This window comes from Rhamphochromis sp. 'chilingali' (genome assembly GCF_963969265.1).
Source record: "Rhamphochromis sp. 'chilingali' genome assembly, chromosome: 2".
Taxonomy (NCBI): Eukaryota; Metazoa; Chordata; class Actinopteri; order Cichliformes; family Cichlidae; genus Rhamphochromis; species Rhamphochromis sp. 'chilingali'.
In genome coordinates this window covers 48,437,209-48,452,234 of record NC_137930.1, presented here as the reverse complement: position 1 = coordinate 48,452,234, position 15,026 = coordinate 48,437,209, and the positions used below count along the sequence as shown (strand labels likewise).

The following is a 15,026-nucleotide window of genomic DNA, read 5'->3' as shown; positions in this document are numbered from 1 at the left end:
TCAATCACGGGCCTGTAGCAACAAAGTTCAACATGCTGTCTATTATCTATTGACGTTACAGCATACTTTATGTACGTGTTAGCGGACATAAGGCTGCCCCTCCCCCACCATAAGCTGGCCCATAACACCCCTCCCCACAATATGACAAACAGAAACAGTAACAGGCAGCACCGAGGCAGGTAGCTCGTACCTTTTGTAGTCGGAGGAGAAAATCCCTCCGCTCGCCGGATCGTGACCGTACTCCGGCTCCCCCACGCTGGACGAGCCGCCCTTCTCATCGTTAAAAGCGGAGCTGGCAGACATAGCCGTGTCTTTCAGTGTGTTTGTGTTTTTGTTCTTGTCGCTCTCAAAGAGCAGCAGCGACGGCGATTCAGTGCAGAAGGCAGCGGGATACACGGCTCTTAAAGGCGCATACACACCGCCGTTATCTGGGGGGCGGGGGGGTGTTATGAGGTCACGTGACTTTTCTGGATCCCCCCCGGATATGGATATATATATATATATATATATATATATATATATATATATATATATATATATATATATATATATATGTGTGTATATATTTTTTTTTTCTTTCATACATTTTTATATAACAGGCAGTTGAAAATTTGTATTATCTCAACTATTAACTCTAGAAACCTGTTATTATCAAAACACACACACACAACTTCTTATGTGGTAGAGTATAGTAGATAGTCTTTCACCGGCCCCGTTCTCCCCTACACTGCTAAAACTAGTGGTCTCTCTCACACTCAGGCTGTACTTCCAAAATAAACTGAAATAAATCAAATGGACATAGGCTGGAAAATAAATAAAAAAATGATGTGAAACCAATTCAGGAAGAAAACATTGCCATTAACTTTAAAGTTGTTGAAAAGTTCAGTGTCATGACACACAAGTGAATCTGGTTAGTCGCTCACAATCATGGTGGATTTATGACTTCAAAGTTTGACCTGATGGTAGCCTGGCTGTCCCTAACAGTATAGGACCTGCTGCATGGGGCTATTATTGTAGCAAACGCATTTGTGCCTGTGAATCTCAGTCCACATGTGTGTATTTCAATCTGTGTGAGGATTTATGTGTGGGATTGTTAGAAAATCAACCCAGCAGAGATATAATTTTTTTTCAAATTGTTGGAAAAACCAGGAATGATGATCTTCAGTATCTTGCAGTAAGTTTACACTGTCAGTTCCAGGTGCATCACTCTGGTTTCTAGCTAGAGATCAAATCCACTGACTTGTATACAGTGAGTTTGTTTTTACCTAACTGCTTCAGCTAGCTCCTTTCTGTCTGATCCTATGAAAGAGTGTACTCAGTGTGCAGCGGTGTTTGGGTACAGGCACATGCGGGGGGCTTGAGCACCTGCCCCTTTCCTGATGGATGCCCCAAGTGCCCTTTTCTTGAGGTATTTTTTTATGTGTCTGTGTACATGTGGAGCCCCGCCTGTGCCCCTCAAAAATAACATTTTAATCACAATTTTGCTAAACAAAAAGATCTGGCTTGTATCAGTCACATGACAACCATTAACCAATGCTCACCCTTGACAGCAGAGCGCGCTAGTATTACTTTATTTTTTCATTCTCATTACTTTATTGTTATAGCACTAGGAATAAATAACAAGAGAAGGATTCTGGATCAGCACCATGATGCAAACTTGTGGCCATGGTATATACAGTATTCTGGAGAAGATATAAAAATGTCACTGTATGTGCATATGTATGTGTTTTATGTGTATAGATTTTTAAGGACATGAGGAGAAAACAGTGACAAAGGTAGCTATGTGAGGCTGTTAAAGGCAGTGGATCCCTCACCAGTTGAATTAAAAAGAGCACAGGTAACATTAACACATGTACCAGTTGTTGCATTGCAGAGGTATTTAAGTATAAAAACAATAATAAACACAATTGCAGTGTTTTGGTTCTATAACATCATTCCATCATTACTTAATTATGACTTTATTACTATTAAAGCAATAACAAATTGCGCCCTTTTCTCAGATGAAAAGCAAGTGGAGAGTGATACATGAGATGAGATGGAAGGAGGAAGAGAGGCAAAGAGTGAGTCACAGGCAGAGCCTAATTTATTCCCCACAGTGTTTTCTTTTTCTTTATTTTCTTTATTTTATTTTTTTAATCTGTTGCATTACGGTTCCAAGTGCTGTCACCAATCTTTGTATTTTATTATTATCTCATAACACTTGTTTAATCAACTACCATCTCTCCTATGGACTTTTTAACCCTTTAAGACCTACCATAGAACCAAGTCCGCCAGAGCTTATATTATATTTTTACATGCTGTAGTGCCATTTTTGGGAGCATTTCAAGTTGATATACATCAATACAACCATTATAGCCCCAATTTTAATAATATGTCTGCATTAAGTGCATAGTAATTACATAAATTGCAAAAAAGTGCAATAAACTACAAAAAAATTGAAAATCGTTTTTGTTTTTTTAACATATATTTCTAGTTAGAGAAATTTAAGAGGCTTATCCCTCAAAACTGTAAATACAAAAAAGTTGCACAAAATAGTTTCCCACCACAGGGAATTTATTTTGACTGTCTTCATAGTTTTATTTTTGAAATACACCAATTTTTATATACTGCAGGAAAACGAAAATAAATATTATAATGCAAATTTGCAAAAAAAACCAGCATATGCATCAAAATAAACTATTTCCAGCAGTGCAATAAGAGTCCTAAGCATCCCAGAAACGACACAGAAAGTCATAAAGTCAAACATAACTTTTAAAAACACCAGTATAGGCTCATAAGGCCCTGATGGTAAAAAACTACATTTCTGCAAAATGCTGTCACTTCCAGGTTTGGGCAGGACATGGCGGACATGCGATAGTTCATGCTGATGGAGCAGGAAGTGTTACAAACAGCTGATCGGATCGGCAAAGCGTGTTTCTGGAATAGTATGTTTTTGTTGCTGCAAGTGCTTTTTATGCAGTTTTTGCAAAGCTATATGTGGAACGAAACTGTGACTTAGGACAAGCTGATGGCATAAGATGTAAGTACAACTCCTCCGGTTTCATATGCAAAAAAAAATTATTGCGCTAGCTTATGTGGTTGCAGTGCTACCGGGATTTAAAAATAGTTACGCAAAATGGAGCGTGCCTGCTCTGACCGGCTTTCTACAGTCTCAGACCAACACAGCCCTGCCCTCCAGCGCTATCAGCAGCAGCAACCCCTCAATAGCAACATTGTACCCCATTAGGTAAAACATAGGCATAAGTTTACTTTGCATTGTCCCCATCTGATCACAATGATGTAGTATGATGCAATTCTCTATTAGATCCTTGATGTATGTGAGTTGTTGTCATTCAGCCTGGTTCTGTGCGCCCCTTTTTAACTTTGAGCAGAACTAAACTAGAGAATAGCTTTATTGTTGGATTTTACAGGAAGATATCCGAAACTAGGAAAACACTAGGAACTGAACAAGGAATTACTAGCCACTTAAAATTGTTAAATAGCAATCATGTGGGGCTTAGTTACACCTAATAGTGAGACCTCTTTTTCTAGCAAAGGTAGCCTTTAGGTGCTGCAGTTCAACTGCCTGAAACCAGCATGTGATCAATCACTCTACAAACATCAGTTGTGCATCTTTTGAATGAAAAAAACAGTTTATGATATCTATGAGTAAATCATATGAGCACCGACCCACAGACCCACAATGTTTTTAATCTAGCGTTTCACTGACACCTAGTGGACACTGATACAAAAGTAAAGAAGATTGAAAGTGTTTGAAAAAATGTTTTTATTGGAACGCTTCATAGGATCAGTAAAATTAATGAAAGCACATGATGTTCCAGCACTGACTGGCAGCAGGTCTTCACCAGTGTTTCTGATAAAGGTGGTCTCTGTCTGGAGCTGAAGGGGTGCAGCAGAAGAGGATGTGGATGCAGGGAGGTGTAGATTTGTATTGTTTAGTGTCTCTGTGTTTGTCAGCTGCACACACACTGACTGCAGGTGAGGCAGGTAAGTAACACCTGGCTCTCTGTGTCACAAATGAATAAGAACATGATGGCTTTATCTGAGCTGGGCTCATGGAAAACTTCTTGGTTTTCTGAACTTCCTGTTCAGGTTTAGATGCCCACACTGCAACACAAACAATAAGTAATAAAAGTCAATAAGTCTTCTTTTTCTAACACATTTTTGTCTCAATTTTATCACATATCACATGAAAAAACGCTGCAATTCTCAGAAATCTTCTCTCACATCTACACAGATGCAAAGAGACAGATGTGAGATAACAGAACGAGTTTATGAAGATGCAGATGTTCAGCAGCTGTGTTCACTTGTGTGTTTGTGTGTTTTACATACTGTTCTCCAACAGGATGCAGGTACTGAACCATGTTGTTGGGAATCTTCAGGATTTTACACTTGAAATGGTGATGAGACAAGCTGCAATACTATCATTTATCCACTAGGAGGAGGAAGTGATCAGTGGGAGGAGAACGTGCGCAAAACTACATTCATACATAGCTTGACTTTGTTCTCCTGAGTTATTCTTTTGAATTATGATTTACAGACAATGATTAAGTTTACTGATCAGCGAAGCTTCACAGCACAGTTACACAAAGGTAAAATAAAAGGAAGGTGACAGCAGATTGATTTTACATTCAAATAAAACTGTTCTTCTTTCTTTTGGCCTGAAGTATCCAACACTTTTAAGCACCTTTTATCAATACAACTCTAACGACTCTGTCACTACCTCTGGGTCTCTCACCTGTTTCTGGATATCAGCCCCTGGCCAACTGTTCAGGTGAGCTGGTACCATGTTGATCCTGAATCTGCCTTATTAGGTAATGTTCAAATAATTTTATGATTCCAGTGTTTTCAGTGTGGGAGAAAGTACTCAGGGCCTTCAAGTTACACACTATGAAAGGCAGCAACAAGTTTGATATTCAGAAACCTAAAGTATGTATCAGCAGCAGAATGGACCTAAAAATAAATGTTTGTTTCAGTTCTATGAAGCTTTGGGTATTTTGGATTATTAGTACTGCTGTGTTTGTTGTATCATATTTCTGTAATTGTTTATATGCTTTATATATTTTGAGGTAAGTTGATCTATTGTGTTACATCATGTTCCATAAGGATGTTATGTGTTTGCATGCTTTCTGTTCAGTTTGACCCATTTAGCAGAAGTCAGCCTGTTTAAGGCTCTGATATCTATTCTGTATGACTTAAAGCAGTGATGACATGGTCTGATTTTCTCACCCAATAAAGGAATATTTCATATATCAGTCTACTCTTCATTCTATCAGAAACAGTCATCACAGCTCGTACATTCTCTTTTTACACATATATGTAAGTATTGAGCCAAATCTAGTAATGCCAACATAATAATAGAACAATATTTGTCTCTTATATATAATATATCTATATATACACTGTAAAAGATGCTTGTCTTTGAGTGAAGATTTAAGGTGAAAGGAAATTTAAATAGACACAACTTGAATCTTTACTGAAGCTCAGTATTTGACACAGAGTTCAAGTTCACTGCTGATATAACTAATAATGATTAATGGAATAACTTTAATATTGACCATATTATATTTACATTACCAAAGTAAGATGACTTTAGTCTAATGAGCAACATTAGCTAATTGTTATTTACTAACTAATCTTAAAATGACTGTTCAGTACAGAAATGAAGCCCAAAAATCATGTTTTTACAGTCTCGTGGTCTCAGCATCGGATGCTTATCTAATCAAACAAAGCTCATTGTGGCGTGGGTGTGGTCTCTGGCCAGCTGCAGAGGAGGGGTGACGCAGCGAGCTTCCGGGGCGGCGCAGGGCGGGATGAACAGGTGCGGATGAACGCTGAGGGACCGCTGTAATTTTGAAGGTAAGTCACAACATACCCTTCGTAAATACTAATGCATAGAAACCGTTACCAGCAATCATTCATTTTTTGTGTGGCTTTTTTCACGGTTTGTTAACATGCTGTGTAGGTGTGTACTTGACTAGCTGATATCGACATAACAGGGAAACATCTGGTTTGACTATTGTTCACCCGTAGTTTGAATGCTGAACATTTGCCTGTTTAAATCATAAGACCCGTCACTATACAAAGATGTGATTCTGAATGTGGACGATGTGTCTTCTGCTGCAGTAATGCAGTTCTGCTTGTGTTGAGTGATGTAAACAACTGATCGATCTAAACGCTTTAAATGTCAAAATTGACCATTAGATTTTTTTATGACACAACAGCGGTGAGTGTTCCCACCTTCTGCGCTTTGTAACTTAACGCAATCTTTCCGTTTTCGAGTTTTGGACATGATTTTGGAGTATATCTTTGCAGTAGCGATTGACCGCAAAGTAAAGCTACCGGAAATGCACAACCCCACATCCGGTCTCAAACCAGGAAGTTAGCATTGTCTCGTGCACATAGTCAATTGAACTCAGTTACACAGCGATAAAAAGAAACACAAAAAATGGCAAGAAGCTGTTGTATTATTAACTGCAATAGCCGGTGTTGTGCCAAAAAGTGATTGTCTGCCAAAAAGTGATTTCCGGTATTTGCCAAAAACTGATTGCTCGTATTTAAATTGCTATAAGTAACTTGTTGGGCTATAATATGTGAAACATATGTCAAATGCATCCCTCATGGATGACATAAAGTCATCTCTCCATCTCTCTCTGCTGCTCTTTTGTCTCCTCTGTCACAGACTTCTCCACTTTTGATGATAAATCAGCCTGGTGCAACATGTAAGGATTGGCACAATTTGTTAAGATTTTGAGGAGTTTGAGAAACTAACCTTAAGCATAAAATAAAATTTACTACCAGTAACTTCATAGCACCCGCCCAGCAGTATATAAACTCCGTCATGCTAGCTAGTACGCAGTACCAGTTATTCTAAGCGACTGTAAAAAGTCAGCACAACGAAAACAAACTCCAACTAAACTTGGCTTATATCTGACACAGAGAGACAGCAGGTCATAACTTCTTACCTGAAGTTCAGTTCCTCTGCCACTATGACCGGCGGCCGCCTCGGGTCTCTCCTCCTCTTGCCTCCCCTTTCCCTTATCCACCTGCTGGCCTCCACCACTTGCTGATGTTGCTAAATCTGTGGAAGCTATGCCATAGCTACCGCCAAACAATTCAGTTATTTTTACACATTTGGCAGCGTATGCCTGAAGGGCTTGTTTCTTTTTGGCCCTAATTTTTTCTGCACCTCCTTTCCTTTTTTTGTTCTCCATTTTCTTTAGCTCGTCTATAAGATTGCTAAACAAGGGGGAGGGTGCATCCGACCTCCTCGGCTGTAATAGGTCCAGCCCAGAGTCGATCATGACCAATTGGCCAATCCAACACCTTTCATTATTTATACCCTTCCAAAAAAAAATAAAAAATAAAAAAATCCATCGGCCCATAAAAACAAAAAATCGCTAGCGGCCCACCGGGCAAATGCCCGGTATGCCCGATGGCCAGTCCAGCTATGCCCATGGCGTATGACAACATTAAAACAGTCGCCTATCCGTCCATAGTGTGGTTATAATAAATATAAGAGAAAGAGAGAACTGTAAGAAATTAATATAGCCACTACAGCGACCATCAAAACGAGGAAAAAATATTGGCATAAACAGTTTATTTTGCGATAGCACGAAACAAACAATAGTGTAAAATGAAACGATAGATGTTTTTATATCATCATCCGATATATATCGTTATATCGAACAGCCCTAATATGAACTTATTTAGAACTTACCAGAATGAAAATATCTGTAGCACAACAACAGATATCTGTGGATGGTAGAGAACTGGATATCAACTCATCTCACAGCTGCTATCCAGGCTAGATGCCTTCTTTTGGTAACAACCACTACATAAGCTCCCTCACGTTGCTTTCAGGCTGGGAAAGAATAAAAAGACAGCCTATTTTCAAGCTTATTCCCTCCCCGATCGTGCGATCTAACATTAAAACCCACAACACAGCAAAGCGAACCATTGCTGATGCATTCGCTCCTTAAGCCCTTTGTTTGGCCAGCTAAAATGGCGCCCCGGCGGCCACGCCCCCTCCCGTGACATCACGTTCCAAAGCCCAATAACACCAAATTTAAAAAAAAAAAAAAGAATGTTACTGTTACATTATGTTATGACATCATTATGATGATCAAAGGCATTTCATATGCCTTTGATCAGTGAATCCTTAAGTAGGGGTAAGAATTCCAAACTTTCAGTCAGTTTATTTGCAACACTCGAGATTGCAGCATTCAAAGGTAAACCTGAGAAACATTTTAAAACAGTTGAATCTTTAACACAGTCACTTCATCAACACTCTAACATGTCTCAGAGTAAACACGGCAAAGGTCAACAAGCTTACGCTGGCTTTACTACAATGGACCACCAAAATCCAGAGCCAAATTCTGAAGAAACACATTTCCAGCTTCCACTCAAGAGGAAGCGAGGCCCGGATTATGCTGCACAGAATTGCAGAAGTCCCGACAGCTGCTCTCCACCAAGGAAAAAGAGACGAATCTGTGAAGAAAAAACTGTGTTGAAAAGACGATACAGTCAGATTTCAAAAGGCAGCAAAAACAACTCTGAGAGCTACTCTCCAGAGAGAAAGAGGATGAGAATAGACACTGAGAAAAAAGAAACAGCAGTGACTCCGAGCATCCAAAAAGGTTCTTCTTCAAGGACTATCCAACTCCAAGTTCAGAAAAAGAACGATATGAACTTGAGTGATACCAAAACCTCTAAAAACACACCAAAATACAACAAGAGGCCAGAACAAGCAGCAGTGACACAGAGCAGCCAGAAAAGTTGTTCGCCAAGGACTATCCGACTCCTAGTTGAGAAAATGAACAATATGACCTCGAGTGATACCAAAACCTCTGAAAACACTCCAAAATACAACAAGAGGCCAGAACAAGCAGCAGTGACACAGAGCAGCCAAAAAAGTTGTTCGCCAAGGACTATCCGACTCCTAGTTGAGAAAATGAACAATATGACCTCGAGTGATACCAAAACCTCTGAAAACACTCCAAAATACAACAAGAGGCCAGAACAAGCAGCAGTGACACAGAGCAGCCAGAAAAGTTATGCGCCGAGGACTACCCAACATGTAGTTGAGAAAATTGACATTACGACCTCGAGTGATACCAAAACCTCTGAAAACACTCCAAAATACAACAAGAGGCCAGAACAAGCAGCAGTGACACAGAGCAGCCAAAAAAGTTGTTCGCCAAGGACTATCCGACTCCTAGTTGAGAAAATGAACAATATGACCTCGAGTGATACCAAAACCTCTGAAAACACACTGAAAGACAACAAGAGGCCAGAACAAGCAGCAGTGACACAGAGCAGCCAGAAAAGTCCCTGGTCCAGGACTATCCGACTCCCAGGTCAGAAAAGAAACGATACAGCCTTGAGTGATACCAACATCTGTGAAAACACACCGAAAAAGAAAGAGAGCCCAGAAGACCAGAGAGAAACAAATGTGTGGATCATTGGGTCCAGTTACATCAGACGAGCCGAGGGTGAAGCAAAAGAGATTTTCGGAGAAAATTTCGGACTTAATACCAAAGTCCAGTGGTTTGGCAAAGGAGGAATGCGCTGGTGGGGAGTCCTTCCTCGTTTTTATAAGGAGCTATCCACACAGAGCCCACCTGACATACTGGTAATCCATGCTGGGGGCAATGATTTGGGACTCTTTTCTGCTTATAAACTTTCTTCTGTCATTGAGAAGGAATTAATGCAATTGCACACAGAGTTCCCCTCAATGACAATTGCATATTCATCCATCAACGAGCGTCAAGTGTGGATATATGGAAATCCAGGCAAAATCAATAAGGACAGGAACACTGTGAATGCCAGCATTAGAAAGGCTGTCGACCACTTCGATGGAGTGATTATTGAGCATCCGCAAATCAGGTTTTTCGACAACTCCATTTTTTTACGTGATGGAGTTCATTTCTCCAAGAAAGGAAATGAACTGTTTCTGACAAGCATCCGCACGGCCATCCAGAAAAGTCTTCAGTCACGTCACTGAAAACTGACTTGAGACTTTTCTTTCACAGTCCAGAAAACCATACGTTGTTCATTTTAGGCAATGTGAGCAACATATAGCTAACATGTGCTCTCTTTTTTCTTTTCCTCTGCCTCTCACCCCCCAACCAGTCACGACAGATGACTGCCCCTTTCTTAGCCTGGTTCTGTCAAAGGTTTCTCCCTTTTTATAAGGGAGTTTTTCCTTTCCACCGTTGCCCAGCGCTTGCTATTAAAGGAGATCATTCGATTGTTGGGGTTGATAGTTTAGAATCTAAACTAAACTAATAAACATAAAACATCAGGTGAGGGCAAGGCAAGGCAAGGCAAATTTATTTGTATAGCACAATTCAACAACAAGGTGATTCAAAGTGCTTTACAGAGACATTAGAAACAAAAACAAATAAAAAGCATGATTTAAAATTGATTAAAACAAGCAAACAAACAAACTAACTAAGCACACACATTTCACACCTGTTCGCACGATCTGAACCCTTATCGTAAGGGGAGCTACCAGTCCTTCTGTGGACGAGCTACTTTCTATTTTAAATTCCCTGAATTTAAAGTACTCTCTAGACCCAGTCTAGACCCAGTTGGGTTCACATAGTAGGGAGCACTACAAAAATTACAAATAAAAACCTGTAATTGGCAGCAAATCAAAAATAAGAAAAATAAAAAAATTGAAAAATATCTCTTACTGCTCTGTTTATTTCCTTAAATGAACACTTGTACTTTTTGTCATAGAAGAATAAGAATATTAATATGAATATGAGCCGAGAGATATAATCTCTCCAGCCTGTCTTGGGTCTGCCCCGGGGCCAAATGCCTGGTGGCACCCTTGCCTCCATGGGCACCTTAACTCATCACTTTTGGCGCCGAGAATGTATTTTATGAACTAATATTAGTAGGCTGAAGCCTTTTATTTCAGCTGTGATTGTTTTTGTTAAGATACATATTAATATGTTTTTTAAGGATCAAGATGTGGGTTTGTTTTTCCAGCTTCATTAACAGTTGTTTTTTCAGAGATCAGATGTCCTCACAGGACAACATATACAAAAATATGATTTTACAGAATATGATGCATCGCTGTGGATTAAACAGTGTAATAGTTTTGATATTTACCTTAAAGAGCAGTAACGCTAATCAATATTGCACAAATAGAGAAAATCACCAAAGTTATTGGCTTTAGTTTTGATATCTTGACAGTAAAACAGTTTTATGTCTCCCGAGGTCTTTTCATTGTTTTATTGTTTCTTTTGCTAAAGAAAAAAATCCCTGCCATTCCTCATTGTTAGCTAATCATGAATCCATCACTGGATCACACCCAATTGCTAGCACAATAATCATGTTTAAGGTTGTGAGCTGGTGTCTGATTTGTGTTTTCGTTAAATAAAAGACATCATCTGCACAAATGAATGCAGAACAACTTCATCAGAAAACAGAAAACTAAGTGTCTGATGCTAAAATACCACATATGTTCCCTCCTATAACAAAAATTTAAAACTAAGGATTATTTACAGTATCATATTTTTTATCAGATATGTTCTTATTAGTTAGTCTTAGTCTTATTAATGACAACCAAAAAAAACTGGTTCACTCACACCTTAGACCGATGTTGGACAACATGCCTCCGTCTAATGTTAAGTCAGTCTTTGCATTTTTTCCAGGTAACTTCCACAGGCATGACATGATGATTAAAGCTTGGATGTGTAATCTGTCATGTGTATTATGTGCTCTCCAGCAAGATAAATTCATGTTTTTTATATAGTTTAACAAAACTCTTTGCAACACAGGGTACAGAGGCCTGTTGATTCAAACAGGTTTGTTTAGATGGACCTTTTTTGAGTGCATGTTTTGTATGATAAGTTTTAATCTAAATAAACACTTTAATTAGTAGCTTTAAATAACAGTCATCATACCCTGCAGAATTAGAGACGGAGCAGCCGGGCTATGTAAAAAGCGTAAAGGGGCGTGTTCGCGGTCATGTCCAGAGACGCTCCACCACACTTTACTACTGAGCAGACTCTGGCTCCAAAAGTGGAACATGGCAGCGCCCACAAGCGGGATATTTTGGCTTCATTTTCGCACAATGGGAGGAAGTGCTGTCACAGTGTTCATCTTTTATACAGTAACTGGTTAGGACCAATTAGCCAAACAGCAATCTTCTCCTTAAGAAATTTCAAAAATATACAAAATAATATATATAACTTCATAAGTCGACAAAAATAAAATCCAGAAATGTCGCTTTTCAGATTCATGATTCTTTCGATTACATCATAAAGATGTTTCAAGTTCAAGTTTATACACTTAACCTTAAGTTGAGGTCTTTCATGTTTCTTTAACAAAAAAAATCCCTATTCAGAAATCTCTCTTCTATATGATGGTATGTGTGTGTAAATGTGCATGCGTGTCTGTGTGTGTACAACGGACCACACAGCAAGCATTTGTTTGGCCTGCTAATATGGCGCCTCGAGCAAAAATTCCGGCCACGCCCCATCCCTTAAGATCCCGCTCCAAAGTCCTGTTAACCTACGGAAAGAAGACGCTGCATTTTTAACTCTGAGGGAGATGGAGAATGAGCCTATTTCCAAAAAAAGTGGAGTGTTTCTTTAAGTACTATATTGTCAAAAACTAAAGTGTACACACACACACACACACACACACACGCACACACACATACACACACATACCATCGAATGGAAGACAGATATCTGAATGAGGATTTTGTTTTTTGTTTTTGTTAAGGAGACATGAAAGACCCCAAGTGTACATAAACAGTTGTTGTATCTTGTTTACTGTATCACTGACAGATAATTTCAAAGTCAAGTTAATGCTACATTATACTGAGATATTTTGTAATGTGAAATACTGTAAGCAAATGAATAAACAACCTCATTCTTGCTAGACCTTTGACTGAGATGTACATAAAACATTGTTACTTTTATTATTATTATTATTATTACTATTATTATTATTTTATTAGAGACTTCAGGAACATAATTTTTTCCATATATGATGATGATCATGATGAATGAATTATGATCACATGGAAAAGATACCGTTTGTATGTTTAATAACATGAAATATGTTTAAATGTTTAAAGCCAGTGACAGGTACTCAGAGATAAGGGTGCTCTCTGCTGCCCTCTAGGCCAAACAGACTGTCAAAACACTTTATTTGTATCTAACTATCATGCAGTTATAAGCATAGTAATTGTATAAAATGTGTGTAAAAATATAATTCTTTAAATACACTTACAAGGGAAACTGCAAAGTTTTCTGTTACTGTCTGATATTAATTGAATCTATGTACTATGTAGAGTACAGATCAGAGTAACATGCAGTACTGTAAGTGAAAGGCACTCTTGAGTTAAGAACACAGTATGGTATTTATTCCTCCCTCAGCTCCTTCCTCTCAGCTTGGCACCTATTCAGACACTCTTTGCACAGGAAGCTTTCTTTGACTAGGTAAAAGCTCTCTGAAATACTGACTGGTTTCTCAGTGGGTATCTTCTCAGCAATAATTGGATTCCTGTCCATCTTGATACTCTCCAGTTTTTTCAGCTTCAAGAGGCAGCTGGGGAGGCGGGTGAATCTGTTGTCAAAAAGGCCAATGTGGCGGAGGTCCTCCAGTGCACCAATGGAGGCAGGAAGAGCTTCCAGCTGGTTGAGACCCAGGTTCAGTGTTTGGAGTTTATTCAGGAGGCCGAGCTCACTTGGGAGGCTTGTGAGACGGTTGTTGCACAGGTTTAAAACCTTAAGGTTCTGCAGGTAGCCGATAGCCACGGGGAGCTCCTCCAGCTAGAAACAATAACACATTTTTTAACAGATGGTGATTTTGGTGCATTAAACATGGACATAGTTACGAACCATGGTACAATTTTGAAATGGGCAAACTACAGCTGCCAACAGGCTAGTTACAGTTAGCGGGTCTCTAAGGTGTCCCCGTATGTTTGTGATTATTTAATGATTGGCTTTTGATGATTAGTACTTTAATCTAGAGGTTGTTGTTTTTTTTTTTAATGGGCTTAATTTTAAATATTTGGAATATTTAATTATTTAAAATTATTTAAAATAGTGTGACACAACAACTGTGTAGCAGCCCCACAGTATTGCTGCTATACAGTAGCTACCATTTATTTACCTACTTTTAAAGAGTTGTTGTAAACATTAGACATTATCTGTCACACTCACATAATTGCTGTGCAAATCCAAAACAGTCATTTTGATGAACTGAGCAATAAAATCTGGAATTCTTCTGATCATGTTCCTGCTCAGGTCCACTTCATCCATGTGAAAGAGCTTCTGGGTGCACTTTGGAACAGCTGTAATCCCCTTGAAAGTGAGATCCAGTCGGCGTTTACCATCCAATGTCAGCTCCACGCAGTTCTGGGCCATTTTCAAGGTGATCTTCTTACTTTTAGTCTTTCTTTTGGCTTTCGTTCCCTTGGCCATGCTGTTAGTCTGTAGTTAACCTTTTCCACTAATGCGCTGTGACGACAGAGTTGACCGTGGAGCCAGTCTGTGAGATCACGTTACCCAGGCAGCGGTAACTGTAGACAAAGTCAAGCTTTACCTTTCCTGTTAGATAAAATATGAGTAACCGTATCATTTGCTTTGTTCCACGACAACAATGCTAACATGACAACAGAAATCAGAAGACTTGCAGTGAGTTTAAACTTATGAACAGAAAACACTTTTGACTCCTTACCAGCATTAATGCCTCCTCACACCCAGTTCAAAACAGCAGGGAAGAGAAAAACAGAAGATACTTGACTATCTCTTTCCTCAGCCTAAGAATGTTGCCACACGTCCAACTGTCACTGCAAAGAGCTGTAAATAGATAAGCGGTCAGACTGCTGCTGTTTGACAGGTCAAAAATCACCATGCTGCATCATGGCTGTCTGTCAGCTAGGACTCACTTGGGTAAATGTGGCATTTTTTGTAATTTGTTCCCAGGCAACTGCTGTTTTGTCTGGTAGCTTTGGTTATAGCTATAGCTTTATAGCAATGAGCAGCCACCAC

At 39.2% G+C, this 15,026-nt stretch overlaps 2 protein-coding genes across 6 annotated transcripts in view; both read right to left on the bottom strand.

The window, feature by feature from the left end:
- ap3b2 (adaptor related protein complex 3 subunit beta 2) overlaps window positions 1-412 on the bottom strand; it is an 82,905-nt gene extending 82,493 nt beyond the window's left edge. For all 4 annotated transcript variants that reach the window (XM_080876199.1, XM_080876203.1, XM_080876200.1 and 1 more), the window contains exon 1: window positions 191-412. In XM_080876199.1, coding sequence (XP_080732325.1) covers window positions 191-303 — 113 coding nt within the window. In that variant the 5' untranslated portion in view covers window positions 304-412. The remainder of the gene's footprint in view (window positions 1-190) is intronic.
- A 12,246-nt stretch (window positions 413-12,658) lies between these two features.
- Window positions 12,659-14,817, bottom strand: lrrc18b (leucine rich repeat containing 18b). 2 transcript variants are annotated; one of them, XM_080874638.1, is made up of 3 exons: window positions 14,713-14,817; window positions 14,196-14,582; window positions 12,659-13,802 (listed from the first exon to the last, which is right to left on the bottom strand). In XM_080874638.1, the coding sequence occupies exons 2-3, from the start codon at window positions 14,454-14,456 to the stop codon at window positions 13,392-13,394; spliced, it is 672 nt and encodes a 223-aa protein (XP_080730764.1). In that variant the 5' UTR covers window positions 14,457-14,582; window positions 14,713-14,817; the 3' UTR covers window positions 12,659-13,391. The 2 variants fall into 2 exon arrangements, with proteins under 2 accessions (XP_080730764.1, XP_080730765.1); XM_080874639.1 differs by having other exon boundaries at window positions 14,196-14,554; window positions 14,713-14,806.
- Window positions 14,818-15,026: the final 209 nt, after the last annotated feature.